Source organism: Chlorocebus sabaeus, chromosome 6 (genome assembly GCF_047675955.1).
Source record: "Chlorocebus sabaeus isolate Y175 chromosome 6, mChlSab1.0.hap1, whole genome shotgun sequence".
NCBI lineage: Eukaryota > Metazoa > Chordata > Mammalia > Primates > Cercopithecidae > Chlorocebus > Chlorocebus sabaeus.
In genome coordinates, this window is record NC_132909.1 from 8316767 (window position 1) to 8339525 (window position 22759).

At 55.8% G+C, this 22759-nt stretch overlaps 2 protein-coding genes across 9 annotated transcripts; both read right to left on the minus strand.

Annotated features, from left to right (window-relative positions):
• Positions 1 to 33: 33 nt before the first annotated feature.
• PRMT1 (protein arginine methyltransferase 1) lies at positions 34 to 11552 on the minus strand. 3 transcript variants are annotated; one of them, XM_037991948.2, is made up of 11 exons: positions 11438 to 11519; positions 8850 to 8903; positions 8188 to 8289; positions 6390 to 6545; positions 6198 to 6261; positions 4415 to 4557; positions 3651 to 3738; positions 3455 to 3570; positions 2212 to 2362; positions 1733 to 1854; positions 34 to 319 (listed from the first exon to the last, which is right to left on the minus strand). In XM_037991948.2, exons 1-11 carry the CDS (start codon positions 11471 to 11473, stop codon positions 236 to 238), a joined length of 1116 nt encoding a protein of 371 aa, XP_037847876.1. In that variant the 5' UTR covers positions 11474 to 11519; the 3' UTR covers positions 34 to 235. The 3 variants fall into 3 exon arrangements, with proteins under 3 accessions (XP_037847876.1, XP_037847877.1, XP_037847881.1); XM_037991949.2 differs by lacking the exon at positions 8850 to 8903 and having other exon boundaries at positions 11438 to 11552; XM_037991953.2 differs by lacking the exons at positions 8850 to 8903; positions 11438 to 11519 and adding an exon at positions 8537 to 8635.
• A 3260-nt stretch (positions 11553 to 14812) lies between these two features.
• Positions 14813 to 22686, minus strand: BCL2L12 (BCL2 like 12). 6 transcript variants are annotated; one of them, XM_037991932.2, is made up of 7 exons: positions 22579 to 22686; positions 21856 to 21970; positions 21515 to 21642; positions 20326 to 20412; positions 20152 to 20243; positions 18168 to 18440; positions 14813 to 15031 (listed from the first exon to the last, which is right to left on the minus strand). In XM_037991932.2, the coding sequence occupies exons 2-7, from the start codon at positions 21960 to 21962 to the stop codon at positions 14981 to 14983; spliced, it is 738 nt and encodes a 245-aa protein (XP_037847860.1). In that variant the 5' UTR covers positions 21963 to 21970; positions 22579 to 22686; the 3' UTR covers positions 14813 to 14980. The 6 variants fall into 6 exon arrangements, 5 of the variants coding, with proteins under 5 accessions (XP_037847860.1, XP_007996716.2, XP_072872285.1 ...); XM_007998525.3 differs by having other exon boundaries at positions 21515 to 21645; XM_073016184.1 differs by having other exon boundaries at positions 21515 to 21645; positions 21856 to 22481; positions 22579 to 22672.
• Positions 22687 to 22759: the final 73 nt, after the last annotated feature.

The following is a 22759-nucleotide window of genomic DNA, read 5'->3' on the forward strand; positions in this document are numbered from 1 at the left end:
AACCTCTTTTGCCCCCAGGAAATGGAACCAGACCCCAGCTGAGGATTTATTGGCGTAAATGCAACCATATAAAAACATAAGTTATGAAAAACACAGTCACGATGTGCCCTCCCCATCCCCCCAGCCCAGGCCCCTAAAACCCCCTTCTGTGGGAAGAAGGGAGAGGAAGGGGAAGCCCCGAAACCGCCTAGGAACGCTCAGCCCCTGGGCCCGTGCAGGGCAGGAGAGCCGGGCCTCAGCGCATCCGGTAGTCAGTGGAGCAGGACAGCTCGCACAGCTGGCCCTTGAAGTCCAGGTCGATGGTGAAGTCCAGGTCCCGCTGTGGGGAGAGGGCGGGCATGAGGGCGGAACCCACCACGTGGTGGTGGCAGGGGGGTGCAGGCAGGCCATGCGCTGGGCTCCAGCTTCCTGCCCATTTCCACACTGCAGACCCCAACTGCTCGTCCCACCCTAGCAGCTGCCCTGACCCTGTCAAGGGACAGTGCCACGTGGACACCCTCAAGCCCATTAGGTTCACTCAGGGGCAGAGCCTGGCTGCTATCCCTTGCCCTTGGATTTCTCCATCAAGATGTTCCCCATCAACAACGCAGTGATTGCTTCTTTCATAAAACAGAAAACCTCTCCCGAGCCCACTTCTCCTCAGGCAAACGTTCCAGTGAAATGCAGTGGTCCAGCCTCTGTCTCCACTTCTCCTCCCAGGCTTCCTGGAAGACCCCCCCATACCCTCCAGCACATGAAGAGGGGATAAAGTCACCAACAGCCCCGAGGACTCCTCCCTCTCCAGTATCTGTTTCCCAGCTAGCGCCATGGCCCCAGGGACTACAGGAGTCTTTGCAGGGGGTGGTCCTGTGGTTGTAGGACGTTTACCAGCCCCTGGCCCCTATATACCAGATGCCAGGAGCACCCCTTCTCCAGAGTGACAACCACAAATGTTTCCACAGATAGTGACGAACGTCCTCTGTCGGGGGTGGGGGGCACTGAAACTGCCCAGCTGACAACTGCTGCTGTCACGGGCTCGAGGGCGTCCCAGGGCCCACATTCCATGACTGCCCTGAGTGCCACCCACCCTCGCACCCATGGGCCGGGACCCACTCTTCCAGCCCACACCACTCCCGGTGACTCCAGGCTCCTGGCCTTCCATCCTCCTGCCTGCCCAAACCTGGCACACTGGACCTCTCTGCCCAGACCCTCTCTCCCAGAAGCCCCCCAGCTCCCCTGGAAACCCCCTGATCTCAGGTGATGGCAGCTCCTACCAGGTGCTCAGGAGGAAAAAGGGGGAGTGGAAAACAAAAAGCTGCCTTTCTCCTCCTCTCATGCCTCCCCCCTGGGCTAGCAAACCCTGTGCGCTCTACCGGGGCCGCCTCTTGCCCTGGAGCTCACCCACGCCAACACCTGTCTGCCCTGCTCCCAGCCTGACAGAGGTCACCTCCCACTGGCATCACCATGTCACTGATCCCCTTGTGTAGACTGGAAGCACCAGGAGGACAGGGCTTTGGCCTGGGTCCCCAGGCCCATCTTCCGGTAAATACTAAGAAATCTGCTGTGTAGACAGGCATGGCGCTGAGGGGCTCAGGGACCCGGGAACAGGCAGAGGCACTCGCCCCTGCCAGCTGCCCCCATCCGCCCCAGCTACCCCCATCCCCTACGCTGCCACCATTCCCCCCCACCACTGCCCCTATCCATGTTCCCCACCCCGGCTGCCACCCTCCTGCCCAGCTGCCCAGAGCCTCACGTTGTTCTTGGCATTGGGCCGCATGCCGATGGTGCCGAAGATCTCCTCGCCCGTCTTCACGGTCAGGTAGTCCTCCATGTAGAACACTGTCTGCTTCCAGTGCGTGTACGGGGACTCAGGGCCTGGGGGCGCAGGCAGGTCAGCTGGCCTCGGCCTGCTGCCCCAGCCCCAGTCTTGTGTTCCCTCTGTTGGAATGCCCACCCCCCTGACAGCTGACGGGACTGCTGTCCGTGAGTCACCTCCCTGTCATTGAGCTTTGGAGACAGGGACCGTGTCAGCCTTTTGTGGATGAAGAAACTGAGGCACTGCACACTCAGGTCACTTGCCCAAGGCCACGTGACTGCTACATGGCAGAGCTCACGCTGGAACACACATGTCCCCATGGCTCCCTCTGCCCGTTTCTGTCAACCCCTCCACTATGTGGGTGCCCCTCGGCCCTGGCTCAGGAACAGCCCCCAGCCCTGCGGGCCCCGCCTCACTGGTGGAGAAGCCCGTCCTCTTGTGGCAGCGCGTGAACTCGATGTTGAAGTAGGCCACCAGGGCGTGCACGTAGTCATTCCGCTTCACTTGCAGGCAGAATGGGGAGGTGAAGGTCAGGTCTTCCACCTTGACGGTGTAGATGTCCACCTCCTGCAGGACAGCAGAGGGTGAGCTCCGGGATGTGTCCCCACCTCGCTTCATCCCCTCCTCCCTCCCTCAAGCTCCCAGAGGGCCTGTGACCTCACTGTCCCCTTCCTGCTGGCCCTCCCTTACTGGCTCCCAGCCTCGGCTCCTCATTCACTCCTCATCCTGCCTGTCCGGCTCCCAATAAACCGCCTCGGTTTGAGCCCAGATTCTTTGCTCCCTTCTCTCCCGCACCCAAACCTGGCGGCGCCACCCTAACTCTGTCCACCCCGCCCCGACCCCACCTGGCCAGACCACCTGGAATGCAGGCACCCCACTCCACCCTCTCCACGCTCCACCCTCTCCCCAACCCTTCACAAGCCCACCAGCATGATGGCTTCAAACGGCAATCCAAACGCCAACCGAAAACCCTGCACCAGTTCCGCTGCTTCTCAGGAGGGTGGCCTGGGTGGGGTCCCTGCCCCTCCAGTCTCCTCTCCATTCCCACTCAACAGCTTCCTCCTCCCCACAGGAACCCCGGCCAACCACCCAGCTTCCCCCGGCTCACACATTCCAGCTCAATAAATACTCGTTGCCATGTTGTTTTTTTTTAAACAGAGTCTCAGAAGTTAAAAAAAGTTAAAAACAAAACAAAACACTGTCACCAAGGCTGGAGTGCAGGGATGTGATCACAGCTCACTGCAGCCTTGAACTCCCAGGCCCAAGAGATCCTCCCGCCTCAGCCTCCTGAGTAGCTGCAACCACAGGCACATCTCGGATCCCAGCCTGGCCCCCTGCTCTTCTGCAGCGTGTGCACCCGCTCATCGCCCCGGGTCCTGCCTTCCTGTGTACCGGTTGTGGGCTTTGGCTGCCAGCTGCGGGTGTGTCCTCTGCCGGACACCAAGTGCCAAGCGTGGTTCCAACACGGCAGCGCTCACAAAGATGTTTAAAGGATGAAGTGTCTTTCCTGGGCCTCTAGCACCACCTCTGGCTGGCAGGTCAGGCTCTGAGACCTCAGGCCAACACTCTGGACCCCAAAGTCCCATGCCAGGGCCAGGTGATGGCCTCTCTTTGGTTTCAACCCAGGGGGCACCTGGCCATGCCCACCCCCTCCCTCACCTTTATGAGGCAGGCGTTGGTGACCAGCTGTTTGGGGTCCACCACATCCACTAGGGGCTCCTTGATGGCCACATCTTTGATGCAAGACATGTCGAAGCCATACACGTTCTCCCACCCTGGGGAGGCAGGCAGGGAGGGGGTGAGCCCGCGGCAGCCTACCCGGGGCCCCGCCCGCCCGCTCCCGGGCCGCGCTCACAGTGGATCTTGTAGTCTTTGTACTGCCGATCCTCGATGGCCGTCACATACAGCGTGGCCCGGTCTGGGAAGATGAGGCCATCGGGCGCCTGCAGAGGGGCAGGGCAAGGCATGAAGGGTGGGGCCTGGCAACGCTGCCCTGACTCTTGCCTCCGAGATGTGACCTTCTGCCCTGGTCTGAGCCACCCTCATGTCGCAGCGTCACTCACCCCTCACCCCCTGGTCTATTTCCCACACGGCCGCCAGAGGGCACCCAGGGGCACCTCAGTCAGCTCCTGTCCCTCGAGGTTCTGGGGATCCTCAGACCCTCCCTGGCTGCTCTGAGAGGAAAAGCAAAGTCGCACGGGGTCCCATAAGGCCCCACAAAATCTGCACATGCCCTGTCACCCCTTACCTCCACTGCTCCTCCTGCTGCCCTTCTAGACCCTCCTTCCACACGGGCCTCCCTGCTGCTCCACACGCAGCAAGGGAACACCTGCCCTGGCCACCCCTCCACATGTTTCATCCAGCTCTCGGTCACCTCACCTCTCCCGGGGAGGCCTGCTGGGGCCGGAGCACCTGGGCTAGTGCCCTGCTACGGTTTTCCTGTTCCTACAAACCCCCCCACATCACACCATCTCCCACCAGGGTCTGTCGCACCTGGCTCGGGCTGTGGCCTTCTAACCCCTTGCAGCCACACCCCCATAGTAAGTCCCGTCTGTGGGAAAAATTGAGTGCTTTTGGCCCCCAGCCCACGTGAGCTGCACCCATCCGCTGGGGCCTCACCAGCCACTTGTCCCGGGCGTAGAGCACGGTGTTCAGCATGGACTCGTAGAAGAGGCAGTAGCCCATCCACTCGCTGATGATGATGTCCACCTTCTCCACCGGGAGCTCTACCTCCTCCACCTTCCCCTTGATGATGGTCACCACTGCGGGCGGACAAGGGCGGCCACGTCAGCCCCCAGGAGGCTTGCCCCTCCCCTCCCCTCCCCCGGGGGCCACAGCCTGGGGACCCCACTCAGCTCAGAGAACTCGGTGAGCAGAAGCCATGAACCCTCTTAACTGTTTTAAAATTCATACATGGCTCTGGACATTTTTGAGGCAGGAGCAGAAATTTTATGTGAACTGGGTGAGCCACCGTGCCCAGTCACGATTTTTTTTTTTTTTTTTTTTTTTTTTTGAGACGGAGTCTTGCTCTGTAGCCCGGGCTGGACTGCAGTGGCCGGATCTCAGCTCACTGCAAGCTCCGCCTCCCGGGTTCACGCCATTCTCCTGCCTTAGCCTTCCGAGTAGCTGGGACTACAGGCGCCCGCCACCTCGCCCGGCTAGTTTTTCGTATTTTTAGTAGAGACGGGGTTTCACCGTGTTAGCCAGGATGATCTCGATCTCCTGACCTCGTGATCCGCCCGTCTCGGCCTCCCAAAGTGCTGGGATTACAGGCTTGAGCCACCGCGCCCGGCCACGATTTTGTTTTTAACTGGGCAGGCTTGATATAAGTAACAGCATGGTCACGTTCTCAAAACAGCCTTATCTATTAGATAAGACACATGCAAACGCATTTGCCCGGAAAATTACATCACAGTGAGGATCTGCTTCAAATGGACCTGGACGTTCATTATCATAATCTCTTTTAAAAAATTCCCCAATCCCAGCACTTTGGGAGGCCAAGGTGGGCAGATCACCTGAGGTGAGTTCAAGACCAGCCTGGCCAACATGGTGAAACCACGTCTCAACTAAAAAAATACAAAAAAAAAAAAAAAAATTTCACGCCTGTAATCCCAGCACTTTGGGAGGCCGAGGCAGGCGGATCACGAGGTCAGAAGATCGAGGCCATCCTGACTAACACGGTGAAACCCTGTCTCTACTAAAAATACAAAAACATTAGTCAGGCATGGTGGCGGGCACCTGTATTCCCAGCTACTCGGGAGGCTGAGGCAGGAGAATGGCGTGAACCCGGGAGGCGAAGCTTGCAGTGAGCTGAGATCGCGCCACTGCACTCCAGCCTGGGTGACAGAGCGAGAATCCGTCTCAAAAAAAAAAAAAAAAAAAAACGCTGGGATGTACCTACAATGGTGGTCACGGAAAAGAGTGGATGCCGCAACATCCTGGAATGTGTTAAACGACATGACAAGCAGGTGTTTAAGAAGCCAAGGGCAAGAGGCTGGTATGAAATGCTACCGGCGTGAAAATTATGCGCGTGAATGTAAACACATTTACATATATATGTGTTTGTAGGTCCAGACGTCTCTAGAAGTTAGTGTTGGTTAAACTCAGAGGAGGGCAGCTGGGAAACAGGGCAGGCTTCTCACTGTGAGAACAGTAGCCAACCATGTGACTCTATTACTCATTCAAGAAACTAGAGAGTGCTTCTTGCCCTAATTTTAAGACGGAGGCGCTAAGCTTGTGATTTTGACACTCAGATTCTCAGGTGGCCGGCAGCCCAGAAGACCATGGGTGGGGAGCCGCTGAATCTGTGGCCATCCGTAGACCCCACTGCTCTTCAGAGGCCCTAGGGAAGCGGCGCATCACCCCCTCCACTCCCACAAACCCATCCTCTTTCTGGGCTCACCGTGGTCTAACTTGTTGGCTTTGACGATCTTCACCGCATAATCAGAGATACTGGAACACTCGATCTGAGGGCCCAGGAAGAAGGGAGAGTGAGACCTATCCCCTGTCCCCATCCCCTCTGGCCCATCCCTGAGCCCTGATGGGCCCCCTCCATTCCCCAGGCCTGGCCCTGCTGGAAGCCCCGGAGACTCACCCCAATGACCTTGCGGGCCCCGGCCTTGGCGGCGAACATGCAGAGGATGCCGGTGCCCGAGCCGACGTCCAGCACCACCTTGTCCTTGAAGAGGTGCCGGTTGTGAAACATGGAGTTGCGGTATGTGAGGGTACGCACCTCGTCCTTCAACATCTCCTGAGGGAAGAACGGCACAGAGACGCCGTGAGGGGCCCCACATTCCCAGCTGGAGAACAGCGTGTCCTGAGAGCTCGGAGGGCCAGAACTCGGTCCTCTTGCTTCCTTCCATGCACCTCAGTTTCCCTTTTTTATTTATTCAGTTATTTATTTTTATTTTATTTTATTTTATTTTATTTTTGAGACGGAATCTCACTCTGTTGCCCAGGCTGGAGTGCAATGGTGCAATCTCAGCTCACTGCAACCTCTGCCTCCTGGGTTCGAGCGATTCACCTGCCTCAGCCTCCCGAGTAGTTTCGATTACAGGCGCACACCGCCATGCCTGGCTAATTTTTCTATTTTTCACAGAGATGGGATTTCACCATATTGCCCAGGCTGGTCTTGAACTTCTGACCTCAGGTGATCCACCCACCTCAGCCCCCTAAAGTGCTGTGATTACAGGCGTGAGCCACCGTGCCCAGCCAGTTTCCCTTTTTAAAAAATCAGATAACTCAACTCCCATCTTGGCCAGACTTCACCACTGCCACCTAAGAACCAGCGAACCCTCGGCTTTTACAAGTCCTCAGGCTGGGGGCAGAGGCTCATGCCTGTAATCCCAGCACCTCAGGATGCCAAAGCTGGAGGATCACTTGAGCCTAAGAGTTTGAGACCTGGCCGGGCGCGGTGGCTCAAGCCTGTAATCCCAGCACTTTGGGAGGCCGAGACGGGCGGATCACGAGGTCAGGAGATCGAGACCATCCTGGCTAACCCGGTGAAACCCCGTCTCTACTAAAAAAATACAAAAAACTAGCCGGGCGAGGTGGCGGGTGCCTGTAGTCCCAGCTACTTAGGAGGCTGAGGCAGGAGAATGGCGTGAACCCGGGAGGCGGAGCTTGCAGTGAGCTGAGATCCGGCCACTGCACTCCAGCCTGGGCGACAGAGCGAGACTCCGTCTCAAAAAAAAAAAAAAAAAAAAAAAAAAAAAAAGAGTTTGAGACCAGCCTGGGCAACAAGGCAAGACTATCTCTACAGAAAAATAAGAAAATCAGCTGGGAGTGGTGGCGTACGCCTGTGGTCCCAGCTACTCCGAAAGCGGAAGTGGGGGGAACACCTGAGCTGGGGAGGTCGAGGCTACAGTGAACCACGATTGTACCAATGCGCTCTAACCTGGGCGACAGAGCGAGACACTGTCTCTAAAAATGAAAAATGGCAATTTTATGCATATTTTGCCATAATTTTATGAAAAAGGCCTCAGGGGGAAAAGAAAATTTCTTAGAATGCCACTCCTGCTTCGTTCTGGGATTTCAGAGTCTTCACTCAGATCTCAAGGGTGCAGAAGCTGTCAGGCCGGGAGCACCAGGTGCAGTCCCACCGCCGGTCACTAGAGGGCGGCAGAGACCGTGGGCCCTGCCCGACCTCTGCCTAAGGCCCCAAGCACGCATGCGCGCCCCTACCCCAGCCATCGGGGAGAGGCCCCTGCAGAGATTCAGGCTAACCTCGGTCTCCAAGGCAACGACTTGGCGAGGCGACCCTAAGGGGTGCGCAGCAGAGGGACGGCCTGCTGCCAGGGGAAGCAGTGCGCATGCGTGGGAAAACAGGTTCCACCCCTTCCCCAACATTTAACCCCTTTAAGATTGGGGCCTTGGGGGCTGTCCCCACTGACCTCGTGGATGCCAAAGTGGGCGTAGGAGTCAAAGTAGTAATCTTTGGATGTCATGTCCTCAGCATTGGGCTTCTCGCTGCTTTCCGCCTGGCCACAGGACACCTGGGAGGGGGCCGATGGGATCATGGGTCAGATCTGGGGGCTCCCCACAGTCCTTAAACCTCCAGGTCCCTACTTTTCCCTGAACAGTAGTATAGAACCCCCCAAAATCATACCATTACAACCCTACAGCCCCCGCCTGCCATCTTGCCCCCCAAGAACCCCAAAACCTAACAACCCCATTTTCCGCTTCCAAGACCCCCACAGAGCACCATCCAGGGGAGCACCCCGATACCTCAGCCATGCCTACCATCTCTCCAGTCTCTCTGCCCCCGTCTCTAGCTCAGCCCACAGCTGGGGAGGGGAGGGGAAGGAAAATGGGGGCAGACACAGGGAAGGGCAAAGGGGGGTTGGAGGTGGAGTTAAGGAAGTAGCCGAGATACTGGGGGAGGCCAGCGGGGGCTGTGAACCTGGAGGGGTTGCTACTAAGTGTTTGGGGTCCTGGAGTAAACTGGTTTGAAGCAAGAGGGGTATGGTTAGACCTCAAGAAAGGGCCAGATGTGTGGCAAAATATATTGATGTGGAGGTCGGGGTGGGAAGGGGTCTCACAAAAGGATATTTACTTCTTCAAGAGGCGGCTGGAGGCTCATCCCATTAGCCAAGGTGGCTACAAAATTCTAGGAGAGAGTAACAGGGAGAAAGGATTAGCTACTGGGAGTGGCTGCGGGAGGGCTGGGCGCGGGGACCTGGGCTCTGGCGGGGGGGGGGGGGGGGGGGGGGGGTTTCCAGCAATTCTCCTTCTTGGTGGGGAGTGGTGGCAAAGAGGGCAAGTAATGGGGTGGGGTGTTTAAGAAAGGGATGGGAAAAGTGAGGGGAGAAGAAAGGGGGTCTCCTATCCCAGCTGTGGCTGGAGAGATGGTGGCCTGCCCCCATGTTGCCCCTCTCTGGCCAGGCAGCTGACCACACACCTCCCCCATCCAGGCCAGGGGAACTGGCACCCACCACCGCCAGCTGTCGCTCCCTCTCATCACCTAATCTCCCCCAGATTAGGTGACACTTCCTGACACACACACCCCTATCCCAGGGTGCCATGAATAGCAGGAGGGAACGAGGCTGGCAGGGTATGCCCACAGGGCATCTGCCACCTCTGCAAACCAGTCTCATGTCTGAGAGGATTCCAGAATAGAGGTGTGGCACACGGGCACTTCCCCAGAGCTAGTACCCCAACCCCCAGCTCCTGCCTTGGACTCAGGAGCCCCAAACAAAACCAGCTGGAACCAACCCTCTTCCTTATGACCCTCTGCCCACGAAGGTAAGGTCCCATGGAGGATGGGCAGCTCCTAGACCCTCTTAAGAATAAGCGGGCTCCAGAAAGTGGCTTGGGGGCGCGGTGGCTCACACCTGTAATCCCAGCACTTTGGGAGGCAGAGGCGGGTGGGTCACCTTAGGTCAGGAGTTTGACACCAGCCTGACTAACATGGTGAATCCCCATCTCTACTAAAAATACAAAAACTAGCTGGGCCTGGTGGCGGGTGCCTGTAATCCCAGCTATTCAAGAGGCTGAGGCAGGAGAATCACTTGAACCCAAGAAGCAGAGGTTGCAATGAGCCGAGATCAAGCCACTGCACTCCAGCCTGGGTGACAGATTAAGACTCCGTCTCAAAAAAAAAAAAAAAAAAAAAAAGTAGCTTGGGGAGTCAGCCCATCGCCCCCATTCAGACACCCATCCCAGGCCCTGAAGACTTCCAGGTGCGGCCAAGCCTGAGGCCACCTCTGGGAAAGTTATTTTCTCCACCCATAGAGCCCCAGGTGCAGGAGACAGCCAAGAGGGTGCGAAGTCATTACAGTGACCCCTGGGAGCTGCATCCTGACAGCTGAGAGCTGACCTGCCCCTCCAGTCAATGCTATGGGTAAAGGGGTGGAAGGACAGAGGCCCCATCAGATTACATCTCTTCCAGATGTGACCACTCCAAGAAGGGCCACATCACAGGCCATGCACCCTCCCCCCAGCTCTCCCAAGCCAGCGGGGATGCCTATAAGAAAGGTGCTGAGGGGGTTTCCCGCTGGGGCCCATTTATCACCACCACTGAAAACTACTGCCAGACAACCCCAGCCCGAGGGCTTGAAACGCAAGACTGAAACCTCCCCCACATGGCTGCACGAGAACCAAACCTCACTTGAAACCATTTCAGGCACCCACCCTCAGGACCCCGGGGCTCAGGACCCCTACACAGGGCTTCAGGAAGGGGGAGGTCATCTCCCGCCCTCACAAAGGCCCGGCAGAGATAAAGGGCTCCAGCAGAGGGTAAAGCTCTCAGCCTACGGATTTCCCACAACTCCTTCCCAGCGGACGTACCCTCCTCCCTCCGCCCGCCAGGAAGAAATCCGACGGGAGGTGGGCTTCAGGACACGCCCCATGAAAAAGATGTCCCTCCCACACACCCAGAAATGGCCACAAGGGGGTGCACGGCGCCTATTAATGGGAAAATCTCCATCTAGATGCCCCACCACCACCCAGAGGGAGGTCACAGGGGCATGCCCCATCCCCCAACACCTAAAGCCCTGGGTGAGGGGGAGAACTCTAGGAGGGGAAATGGGGTCGGGGAGGCCCCATTCTTGGTTTTCCTCCAGTCCCTAATCCAGAACGCGCAAATCCAGGGCCGATATCCCAAGAGATGCCCCTGGAGCTCGGAAGGAGGTTGTAAAAGGCACTGCTCCTCCCAAAAGACTCTCTACATCGTGGAGGGCCCCAGGTCGATCCCACCCCACGACGTGTGCCCGGGTCCCTGGGTAGGAGGGCTGGGGGCCTCAGGAGGGTCGGACCCCCACCCCGCCCCCCCGGGCGCCCCTCCCCGGCCGGGGGCGGGGCCTTTGTCCCGCACGTGGAGCCCGCCGGGCCACCGGACTCGGCACACCCCCTCCCCACCCACCACGCCGCGGCCACGTGGGGGCCTGGCCGGAAGCGCCCCCAGCCCTCCTCCACGTGGGAGGGGGGATAAGACCCTCCGCTAGGCCGGATGCCGAAGGCCCTTGAAAGCTAGGGAGCCGTCACCTCAAACGATATCCCCGGATGTGGAGCGTACGGCGCCCCCGTGTGCGGCGGGGGACCTCCAACCCCATGTCGCCAACTTAGAGCCCTTTCCCCACCACAGAAGCGTGAAACATTGACCCAAAGCCGCCCCCCGCCCACGGCGGCGCACCAAGCGCTCACCTCCATGATGCAGTTCGCGGCCTCGGCTGCCGCCATCTTCACCCGCAACTACTCCTCCTCCAGCCGCCAAGACCCCCCCTTTCTCCTCACTCCCCCGGGACCGCCTTATACCAGAGGGTCCACGGCCCGCCTACCGCGACCCCGCTGGAAGATTTCATTGGCAATAGAGGCGGCCCGTCTGACAATACCGTCTGATAATTGGCTGGAGAATACGTCCATCATAGGTCAGGGGTTTGCCAACTCTGGCGTCCAGAATCCCGCCCCCTCAAGTCGACCCGGGATGGGGAAAACTGCCCGTCCATTGCAAGAAGCGCGACTGGTGATTGGGCAAAATCCACCAGGAATGCCCGCCCCTTTACCCCCAGCACCGCCTCAAAGTTTCCCGGGGAGCGCCGCGCTAAAGGGGCGTCTTGAAACAACTGTCCATCACCAAAACGACCCGCCTCTTAATCGCTGCCATTGGTTTATCCGGAAGTGACGTCACGTGGCCTTTCACCCTCGCCAAGCGGCCGGTCTCAAGGATAACACGACAATTGGCCCACAGGTGGGGAAGAAGGCGGGGCTTCAGGCACCAACGATTGGCTCAAAGGAACGATCACTCCTAGTCCACTCGGTGGATTCTCCCAACCCGGGGGGAGTCTCGAGGAAAAAGGGAGCTTGTGCTCAACCTGGGAGAAAAACTGAATCAGTGAGAGGCCCAGAGAGAGGAATGGCATCGCTGGGGTCCCCAAGCAAGTGAGGAATAGGAATCCGCAGTCAACACATTAAATCCCTAGCCTTTGACATAATCATTCCAAGTTTTTAAAACCCATCAACCCCTCTCAAGGCACTTGGTTTTTGCCGAGTCCCTCCCCCTGCCAGGACCGCCCACCTCTCTTTGTCTGGTCAGCTTCTAAACGAAAATCAGCGCGCAGCTTAGGCACCACTTCCTCCGGGAAGCTTTGCTTGATTTGCAGGAAAAGTTCCTAGTTGAATAAGACTGAATGCAAAGGGCCGAATGCGTGGGTCCTGCCCCTCCTCTTCCTGATCCCTCTGCTTTCCTCCGCTCACACTCCTCTCCAATCTCGGAATGAGCTCGCTCTTTGGTTTCTGGGCCTCTGCGCAGGCTATACTCTCTGGCGTGCCGCTGGCAAACGCCTGAGACTTAAAAATTTCCAATAGGATTCGGGCGCAATGGCTCACGCCTGTAATCCCAGCACTTTGGGAGGCGGAGGCGGGCGGATCACTTGAAGTCAGGAGTTCGACACCAGTCTGGCCAACATGGTGAAACGCCCATTTCTATTAAAAATACAAAAATTAGGCCGGGCGGCCGGGCGCGGTGTCTTATGCCTGTAATTCCAGCACTTTGGGAGGCCGAGGCGGGCGGATCACAAGGTCAGGAAATCGAGACCATCCTGGCTAACATGGTGAAACCCCGTCTCTACTAAAAATACAAAACATTAGCCGGGCGTGGCGGCGTGCGCCTGTAGTCCCAGCTACTCGGGAGGCTGAGGCAGGAGGATGACGTGAACCTAGGAGGTGGGGCTTGCAGTGAGCCTAGATCGCGCCACTGCACTCCAGCCCGGGCGACAGACTCTTGTCTCAAAAAAAAGAAAAAAAATTAGGCCGGGCGCGGTGACTCACGCCTGTAATCTCAGCACTTTGGGAGGCCTAGGTGGACGGATCACAAGGTGAGGAGTTCCAGACCAGCCTGGCCAATATGGTGAAACCCCGTCTCTACTAAAAAAACGAAAATTAGCCGGGCGTGGTGGCGGGCGCCTGTAGTCCCAGCTGCTTGGGAAGCTGAGGCAGTAATCACTTGAACCCGGGCGGCAGAGGTTGCAGTGAGCCGAGATCGCCCCACTGCACTCCAGCCTAGGAGACAGAGACTCCATCTCAAAAAATAATAAAATAAATAAAAATTTAAAAATTAGCTAGGACTGGTGGCGCACGCCTGTAATCCCAACTACTTGGGAGGCTGAGACAGGAGAATCGCGTGAGCTCAGGACGCAGAGGTTGCAGTGAGCCAGGATGATGCCATTGCACTCCAGCTTGAGCGATAGAGCGAGACTTTAAAAAAAAAAAAAAAATTGAAAAAATTGAAAAACGTGGCACTAAGCAAACCAAGAAAGGGACACTTGTTTCCAGTGTTTGAGCTGAAACAAGAGGAGCCCAGCTGAACCATGCACATCAGGTCTTCAGCTTATTGCAGCTCTGTGTGTAAGCATTGCTCTCCAAAACACCACAAAAGCACTGCCTTAGTTTTCGGGGTATGAATACATTTTAGCAAGGATGCAAATTTGCAAATAATCTACAAATACTGAGGATCGACTGTAATTGGTTCGGTTTGTAATCCTGTACATTTCACTTTATTTACAAACATGACTCTGTGAAGGGGGATATGGCCCTAATGAGACAAACCGCTCAGGCACAGTGACTCATGCCTGTGATCCCAGTACTTTGAGATGCCAAGGTAGGAGGATCACTTGAGCCTGGGAGGTGGAAACCAGCTTGGGCAATGTGAGACAGCATTTCTACAATTTTTTTTTTTTTTTGAGACAGAGTCTCACTCTGTTGCCCAGGCTGGAGTACAGTGGTGTGATCTCAACTCACTGCAACCTCCGCCTCCTGGGTTCAAGCGAGTCTCGTGCCTCAGCCTCCCAAGTAGCTGGGATTACAGGCACCCACCACCATGCCCAGTTAATTTTTGTATTTTTAGTAGAGATGGGGTTTCACCATGTTGGCCGGGCTGGTCTTGAACTCCTGACCTCAAGTGATCCACCTGCCTCGGCCTCCCACAAAAATTCTTTTTTAAAAATTAGCTAGGTGTGGTGTTGCATGCCTTTAGTTCTAGCTACTTAGAGAGGCTGAAGTGGGAGGATCACTTGAGCCCAGGAGGTTGAGGCTGCAGTGAGCCATGATAGTGCCACTGTATTCCAGTATAGGCAACAGAGCAAGACCCTATCTCCAAAAAAAAAAAGGGGTGTGTGTGTGACAAACCACTGGTCTTTAGGTAGATGAGAAACCAGCAAAAGAGACTTGAAAGGAGCAATGGGAGGAGAAAAACAAGAAGAGGGTGGTGTCCTAGACACAGGTGAAGTTAGACTGTACCTTTCTGTGGAACTCGCTAGAAAGACTCCATGACCATCATACAGCATTAGGTAGCATAACCAGATTGTGCAACAGGAAAAAAAATAAAAGCAAGTTGCTGGACTATTTACAGATATTCTCTCAAATATGTTACATGTCCAGGAGACAGGTTCTTGTAGGTGCTCCAAATAAATATTTCTAGAATGAACTGGTTCCTTCCTTAATTTGTGTAAGCCACAGAAATCTCTGAACCAAATCTCCTCTACTTAGAACTTCAGTTCTCGAGTGTCAGAACAGACAGTTGAACACTTTGTAACATTTTTAATACAAAAAGTTTTAAACAATTTATTTTTGGCAAAAACAGGTAGGGCGGCCACCACCCCACAGCCCTGAGCGGAAAAGGCAGGCTTGGAAAAGCACACAAAGGGGGCAGGGACATGAGGTGTCATCTTGTAGCAGCTTCTGAGAAAGAGCTCAGTCCAATGGCAAGTTCAAGTCCACGGGTGAAGCGGCCAGGATGCCCTCCTGGAAGGGAAAAGTGGCAGAGCCCTGTGAGCAGGGCAGGTATTCCCCCCCTACAGCAGCGTCCACATCAGCCCTGTGAGATCAGAGACAGGAAGGCGAGGAGCCAGAGAGCAGAGAGTGACAGACACCCAGAGAAGGGCACAGGGATGAGGGGGACAGAGTCCTAGCAGGAGGAGGAAAGGCACTGGAGTGGGGTTAGGCAGAGACCCAGAGAGAGTGAAGAGTCGAGGGACAGAGTCAGAGAAGGGGAAGAGTCTTGGGATTTGAACAATTCAGAGCTGTGGTTTCGTGTACAAATCCAGATTCCAACACGCTGCACGCTGGGGACTTTCCCTCTCCACCCCCACAAGATGAGGATAATAAGAGCCCCATGAGGTTGTAGTGGGTTTAAATGGGATCATTCCATTGAAATCCCTGGCAGAGGACCTGGCCCACCAAGAAAGCTTGCCTGCTATCGATCCTATTAAACATTTTTTTAAAGACATTGTCCAGGCGTGGTAGCTCATGCCTGTAATTCCAGCACTGTGGGAGGCTGAGGCAGGTGGATCACTTGAGGCCAAGAGTTCGAGACCAGCCCGGCCAACATGGCAAAACCCCATCTGTGCTAAAACTACAAAATTAGCTGGACATGGTGGTGTGCGCCTGTAACCCCAGCTACTCAGGAGGCTGAGGCAGGAGAATCACTTGAACCCGGGAGGCGGAGGTTACAGTGAGCCAAGGTCATGCCACTGCATTCCAGTCTGGGCAACAGAGTGAGACTCCGTCTCAAAAAATAAAATAAAATAAATGAGCTTCTTTGCTGAGCCCAACACTTATATCCAGTCCCCTCAACATGTGCTATGAGTTCTGATCTTACTGTAGACTGGACCATCTCCAGTCCTGCTCCTCACCCCCATCGCCCCTGTCCCCACCCCCATAGCCCCCATCCGTCCCCCATCTTCTCAGGGAACTTAGATGTCGCCCTGCAGCTGCTTAGGCCAGCATCCTTTGGCCTGTCCCCACATCTGGCCCATTAGCCAAATCTGTCAGCTCCACCGCTAAGTTAAATCCAGCACGCTCCACTGCCCCGACTTGGGTCTGATCGCAGTCTGTCCCCAGTCCGCCGCCAGAGGGCACCCGTTAACGCCTAAATCAGCGACTGTCTACGCTGCGCAGAGTCCTTGGCTTACCAGGAGTCAAAGTCCCAGTTGTCACTCACTGTGACCACAGGTTCCCGGCTGGCCCAGCGCCTCTCCTCCTCTCAGCTCTCGCCCACTCACCCTGCTCCAGCCCTACTGGCCTCCTCCTCCCTGCTCCTCAAACACACTTGACCAGCTCCTGCCAGGGAAACCGGTTCCATCCAGAGCCAGGCTTGTGTCCCTCTGTCGGTGAATACCCACAGCGACCCCCGAGGCAGGTAAATGAGACGGTGCTCACTGGACCAGGGGGGAAAGTGTCGCTCAGGGAGACTGCAACAGTCACCAAGTCACAGGGCCAGCACGCTGGAGCCCAATCCAACTCTGAAGCCGGCACTGGAGATCAAGTAAGAGTGGGGAAGGCTTTTGGGTCTTCTGAAGCTGATGTGTTAGAGGCAGGAGGTGCCAGGAAAGAAAAATAAACCAGAAGATAAGCAAAACAAATCAATTCCACCAGCTGTTAGAAGGCGCAAATTGCTATGGAAGGAAAAGTAGAGCAGGAAGCAGGAAGGACGGTGGTGGGGGGGTGGGGAGGTGGCTGTGATTGCAATGGGGACCTGGGAAGGCCTTGTTGGGGGTGAAACCAGACCCCACCAGAAGGGGCAGAGGACGGAGGCGGGGCTTCCCCGGAAGGGCATCCTGGCAGGCGTTGTTGGAATGGCAGCGAGTAGACACATATAACCACATCAACAAATGCCCGCATGCCAGGCAGTGCACAGACAGCTTACCAGATTGACCCCATTTTAACCCTCAGAGCGACCCTCTGAGGTAGCATGACTACTCTCCCTACTTTATTTTTTGAGGCAGGGTCTCACTCTGTCACCCACACTAGAGTACAGTGGCGCAATCATAGCTCACCACAACCTTGAACTCCTGGGCTCAAGTGATCCTCCTGGCTCCTCTGCCTCCCGAGTAGCTCGGAGTAAATGTGTGAGCTCCCATACCTTGCTCATTTATTATTAATTTTTTAAATTTTTATTTATTTTTTGAGACAGAGTTCCACTCTGTCTCAAGAGTTGAGAGAGAGTTACCCAGGCTGGAGTGCAACGGCGCAATCTCGGCTCACTACAACCTTTGCCTCCCAGGTTCAAGCAATTCTCCTTCCTCAGCCTCCCAAGTAGCTGGGATTACAGGTGTGCACCAGCACGCCTGACCAATTTTGTATTTGTAGTACAGACTGAGTGTCACCATGGTCAGGCTGGTCTTAAACTCCTGACCTCGAGTGATCCACCCACCTCAGCCTCCCAAAGTGCTGGGATTACAGGCGTGAGCCACCGCACCCCATTTTTATTATTTTGTTGAGACACAGTCTCACTCTGTCACCCAGGATGGAGTGCAGTGGCGCGATCTCAGCTCACTGCAATCTCTGCCTCCTAGGTTCAAGCGATTCTCATGCCTCAATCTCCCGAGTAGCTGGGATTACAGAGACCTGCCACAAAGCCCAGCTAATTTATGTACTTTTTTAGTAGAGACGGGGTTTCACCACACTGGCCAGGCGGGTCTCAAACTCCTGACCTCAGGTGATCCACCTGCTTCAGCCTCCCAAAGTGCTGGGATTACAGGCGTGAGCCAAAACACCTGACCCTGGCTAATTACTTTCAATTTTTGTAGAGATGGGGTCTTACTATGTTGTCCAGGCTGGTCTTGAACTCCTGGCCTCAAATGATTCTCCTGCTTCGGCCTCCAAAAGTTCTGGGATTACAGGCATGAGCCACCTCGCCCGGCCTCTCCCTGAGTAATCTGTCACTGGTTTCACGCTCACAGTATTAGTGTACCCAGTCGCTGACGCCAGGCATAGCATCCGCACTCATCACTGCAGTCCTGGCATACAGCAAGGGCTCAACACAGAACGAACGCAGTGGAGCTGGGAGAATACCTGAGGTCTGAGGGGAACCTAAGAACCTCTATCACAAGACAGTTGGGTAAAGTGAGGCCCACAGAGAGAGGCTTCAACGGCTCACCCAGCCCCCATGGGCCTGGATCCAGGGCGTGAAGCTGTGCACGTGCTCCACGCTGAGTCCGGCCAGGGTGCCCCCCAGCCCGGCCACGCGCCGGCTCAGCTCCATGGCCAGGGCCAGGCGGGCCAGGGGCTCCGGGGAAGGAGGCGGAGGCCCGGGGCATGCTCGGCTTGGGCGAGAGTTGTCCTCCCGGCTACAGAACAGCTCCACCAGGCGGGCGAAAGAGCCGGAGGACAGGCGCACCAGCTTGCTGCGCAGGACGGGGTCCGAGGCCAGCTGTAGGGTGGAAGAGGCAGGGTCTGCGTCAGCAGCGCCCCCGGGGCCAACCAACTGGGGGCTGGGAGGCGTGACTTCCCGGTTCAGGATCTTTCTAGATGCTAAAGTTCTAGGCCACCCCTCATCCATATTAGCCAATCAAGCCGGACTCTAGGGTCTCTGCCAAACTACCCCCACTCCCGACATACGGGCCTAGAACGCCTGTCGCTAAGCCACGCCCCTGCCCTTGCCTCAAGAGCCAATCAGGCCCAATCTCTATTGTAACGGAGTTAATCTAGCCACACCCCCGGTAGCCTTTCCCAGGGGCCTAGTGTCTACAACAATCTTGCCCTCTACCATTCAATTAGTATTAGAGGACCATGTACCTTGCCCAAGCTCCTGAGCCAATCAGATTCCAGGACACAGCCACAAGCCAGGCCTCCTCTGTTAGTACATTTTCCCCTACATTGTAAGCCAGGCCCCTTCTATGCTCAGTAAGATTTTAGACACTCCCCCCATCCCCACATTCATTCCCTTACTTCCCCAACCTGGTCAATCTCTTCTAGATGTTTTTGATGGCCACATCTTCTGAATTTAGGCCACACCCCTCTAACAATCAAGTAAAACCACTAATTTACAGTACAGTACTACCCTAACCATACTCCAGTCATTCAACCATTCTTTTTTTTTTTTTTAAGACAGAGTCGGCCGGGCGCAGTGGCTCACGCCTGTAATCCCAGCACTTTGGGAGGCAGAGGTGGGCGGATTACCCGAGGTCAGGAGTTCGAGACCAGCCTGGCCAACATGGAGAAACCCCGTCTCTACTAAAAATACAAAACTAGCCAGGCGTGGTGGCATATGACTGTAATCCCAGCTATTGGGAGCTACTTGGGAGGCTGAGGCAGGAGAATCGCTTGAACCCAGGAGGCGCAGGTTGCGGTGAGCTGAGATTGTGTCACTGCACTCTAGCCTAGGCAACAAGAACAAAACTCTGTATCAAAAAAAAAAAAAAAAAGGCCGGGCGCGGTGGCTCACGCCTGTAATCCCAGCACTTTGGGAGGCCGAGGCGGGCGGATCACAAGGTCAGGAGATCGAGACCATCCTGGCTGACACGGTGAAACCCCGTCTCTACTAAAAATACAAAAAAACTAGCCGGGCGAGGTGGTGGCGCCTATAGTCCCAGCTACTCGGGAGGCTGAGGCAGGAGAATGGCGTAAACCCGGGAGGCGGAGCTTGCAGTGAGCTGAGATCGGCCGCTGCACTCCAGCCTGGGTGACAGAGCGAGACTCCGTCTCAAAAAAAAAAAAAAAAAAAAAAAAAGTCTCTCTCCGTCACCCATGCTGGGGTGCAGTGGCGCAATCTTTGCTCACTGCAACCTCCGCCTCCTGGGCTCAAGCGATTCTCCCGCCTCAGCCTTCCAAGTAGCTGGGATTACAGGCATGCGCCACCGCACCTGGCTAATTTTTGTATTTTTAGTAGAGATGGGGTTTCACCGTGTTGGCCAGGCTGGTCTCGAACTCCTGACCTCAAGTCATCCGCCCACCTAGGCCTCCCAAAGTGGTGGGATTACAGGGATGGGCCACCACGCCCGGCCTCAACCCTTCATTGAAACCTTGTCCCAGCCTCTTTCCACCTGACCATCCAAAGAAAATACAGATCCAGCTTCTGATCCCAGTGCCCCACCATTCCGCAACTCTTGTCCTTGCCAAGGGGTGGGACAGACGCCCATCACCTTCTGGTTAATGACTTCTGCCTCCTCCTCCAGCAGGGCCACCAGCCTCCGCAGTATGGCTTCCTTCTCTGTGAGTGGGGGACCCTGTAATTCTGGAGGCAGAAGAGAATTTGGCTGGGGGCAGAACCCTATCCTCCTACTCCCCTCCTTTTCTGGGGCTCCTCTGTGCCTCACCTGGGCTAGGTGGAGATTTCAGTTGCTCTTGGACCAGCTGTTCCAGCCGCTGAGCCACCAAGGCATAGAAGTCTGGAGTAGCTGGGCCTGGGGTGAAAAGAGTTAATGACAGGTTTCCAGGACATTGGAAACTTACGGATTCTCTCCTTCCCCCAACTACCTTGGCAGGTGGCAATGATTCCCATTTTATAATGGGGTAAGCTGAGTCCCAATGAGAAAACTTGGTAAACTTTTCATTTTATCAGATCCTCAAACTGCACTTAGAATGTCAGAGCTGGCCGGGTGCGGTGGCTCACATCTGTAATCCCAGCACTTTGGAGGCCGACACGGGAGGGTCACTTGAGGCCAGGAGTTTGAGGCCAGCCTGGCCAACATAGAGAAACCCCGTGTCTACTAAAAGTACAAAAATTAGCTGGTATGCTGGAGTGCATCTGCAAGCCCAGCCTCTCGGAAGGCTGAGGCACGAGAATCACTTGAACCCAGGAGGTGGGAATTGCAGTGAGTCGAGACTGCAACCCTGCACTCCAGCCTGGGTGACAGAGCTCTGTCTCCAAAAGACTGTCAGAGCTGAACTAGACCTCGAAGATGATCTCATCCAAGGAAGACAAACACAAGACACTACTGTTAGTATCCCCCTTCCCTCACCCACTTCAGACATCACCAATTGATCAAAGCACTTCCTCTCCCCAGCTGTGAACCCCTTTTCAAGCTAGCACTCGCAGCAGCCATTACTAGTCTGTCCAGGTTCACACCTACGGGGAAACTTGTGGGTCACCTTGATCAAGTCCAATGATCTCCTCCCCAATTCCTACTCTGCTATTGGAAAAACAGGGGAGCAAGGAAGAGAAAGCATTTTCCCCAGAGTCATGCAACTAAAACAGCCAGGGAGATGTAATTGAAAGCCAGCCCTCCTACCCCTCTATCAGGGGTATTCCTGGCTACAAAAGTCCTAGGGGCAGGGAAGTAGTTATGGAAGGAAAGAGACAACAACCAGATGGACCAAATGCTCTCTGAAAGCCAACCCACAGCATTGACAGATAGAAATCTAATTGGGGAGAGGAGATGACAGGACGGTTCCATCCTGAAGGCTGATGCTAGAGACTCCACACAGCCACACCCTGAGTGATCTTAAACTAGCACCTTATCCCGTGTTCTGCCAGTTTCATAGATGATCATGGAAATCTCTTACCATAGCAGGGGTGGATGGGCAGAGAGCAAGGCCGAGGGGACTCAGGGGGTGCTGCTCCTCGCCCCAGGGAGCAGGGAAGACATCTTCGAAGGCGGCTCAGGAAGTCTGTTGGCTCTTCTTGGGCAGGGCTTCTGGGGAAGAGGACTTCAGAGAGTGACCCCACCAAAGATCCCCTGCAAGCAGGCTCTTTTCCCAACTCCCTCCCTCCCCCGCTGAGGACCTCTCTCCAAAACAGAGAATACAGCCAGATATAAAGAGAGGAGACAGACTGAGACCAGGAGCAAGAGTTAGGAGGGAGCCTCAAATGCTGGCCCCTGGGGGAGAAGGGCAACTCCTCTTACCTGAGTGGAGTTGGAACAGGAGACCCGGCAGCCTCACCACGCCTAAGGAAGGCAGCTAGGACCCTCAGCGTGTCTTCCCGGAGCCCCAGCTCTTCAGAGCCTGCCATGGAGGCACCTGTGAGAGAGGGGGCTAGGGACTGGACTCCAAGGGGTTAGCAAGAAGTGGAGGCTTGGTTGGGGACCAGGACTTGTGAGTCCCAAGGAAGGCCTGGACTCCTGGGTCCTTTGGAGAGTGTCGGTCTAGGGGCCTAGACTCTTGAGTCCTCAGACGAAAGGGGTCAGGAAAGACTCTTTGATCCAAGGAAAGGTGGGGGCGCTGGGTGCCCAGATTCGTGGGTCTAAAGGAGGAGGGAGCTGGGGTCCTAGACTCCTGAGTCTTAGAGAGAAAGGAACTGGAGCCCCAGACCCTTAGGTCTCCCAGGAAGAAGGGGCTTAGCGCCCCAACTCCTGGATTCTATAAGAGGCATACGCCAAACTACTGAAACCCTTAAAGCATCGGGAACTACCAATCCCAGGAGGCTTCAGGGCAAATCTTCCCCTCGGTCCGCGCTTCTTCGCCGCGCAGCCTGCTGTGAGGTGTAGTTCCAAATCTCCGACTCCTGCTGGAATCTAGAGGACCCTGGACCCTTGGATGTCGGAGAAGCGGGACTGGGGTGCCCACTACTGGATCCTGGCCCGCTCCTCTTCCCTCCTTACCCCACCCCTCGTCAACACCCCGCTGACCTGGTCCGGGGCCTCACCGCCGCCTCCTCCACTCAACCTGCCGCCGCCTCCACTCAACTTGTACAAACTTTATTAGGTCAACTTTCCCGCGCCTGCGCACTGGGCCGGGTTGGTAACTGGCCCAACGAAGAAAGGGCGGAACGGTGGGTGCACGCTCAATTTGCATGTGACGCTCCCAGCA

Bases quoted from the DNA above. Each gene is read 5' to 3' on its own strand.
- PRMT1 (XM_037991948.2), bottom strand. From the start codon at position 11,473: ATGGCGGCAGCCGAGGCCGCGAACTGCATCATGGAG. The intron at 8,290-8,849 runs GTAAATATCCTT...GCCCCCTCCCAG, and splicing joins TCCAGCCGCCTCTTGAAGAA to GTGTCCTGTGGCCAGGCGGA. The intron at 3,739-4,414 runs GTGAGGCCCCAG...GCCCCTCTGCAG, and splicing joins ACGCCCGGGACAAGTGGCTG to GCGCCCGATGGCCTCATCTT.
- BCL2L12 (XM_007998525.3), bottom strand. From the start codon at position 21,962: ATGGCAGGCTCTGAAGAGCTGGGGCTCCGGGAAGACACGCTGAGGGTC. The intron at 20,413-21,514 runs GTAAGAGATTTC...TTTTCACCCCAG, and splicing joins GCCCATCCACCCCTGCTATG to GCCCAGCTACTCCAGACTTC. The intron at 20,244-20,325 runs GTGAGGCACAGA...TTCTGCCTCCAG, and splicing joins GAAATCTCCACCTAGCCCAG to AATTACAGGGTCCCCCACTC.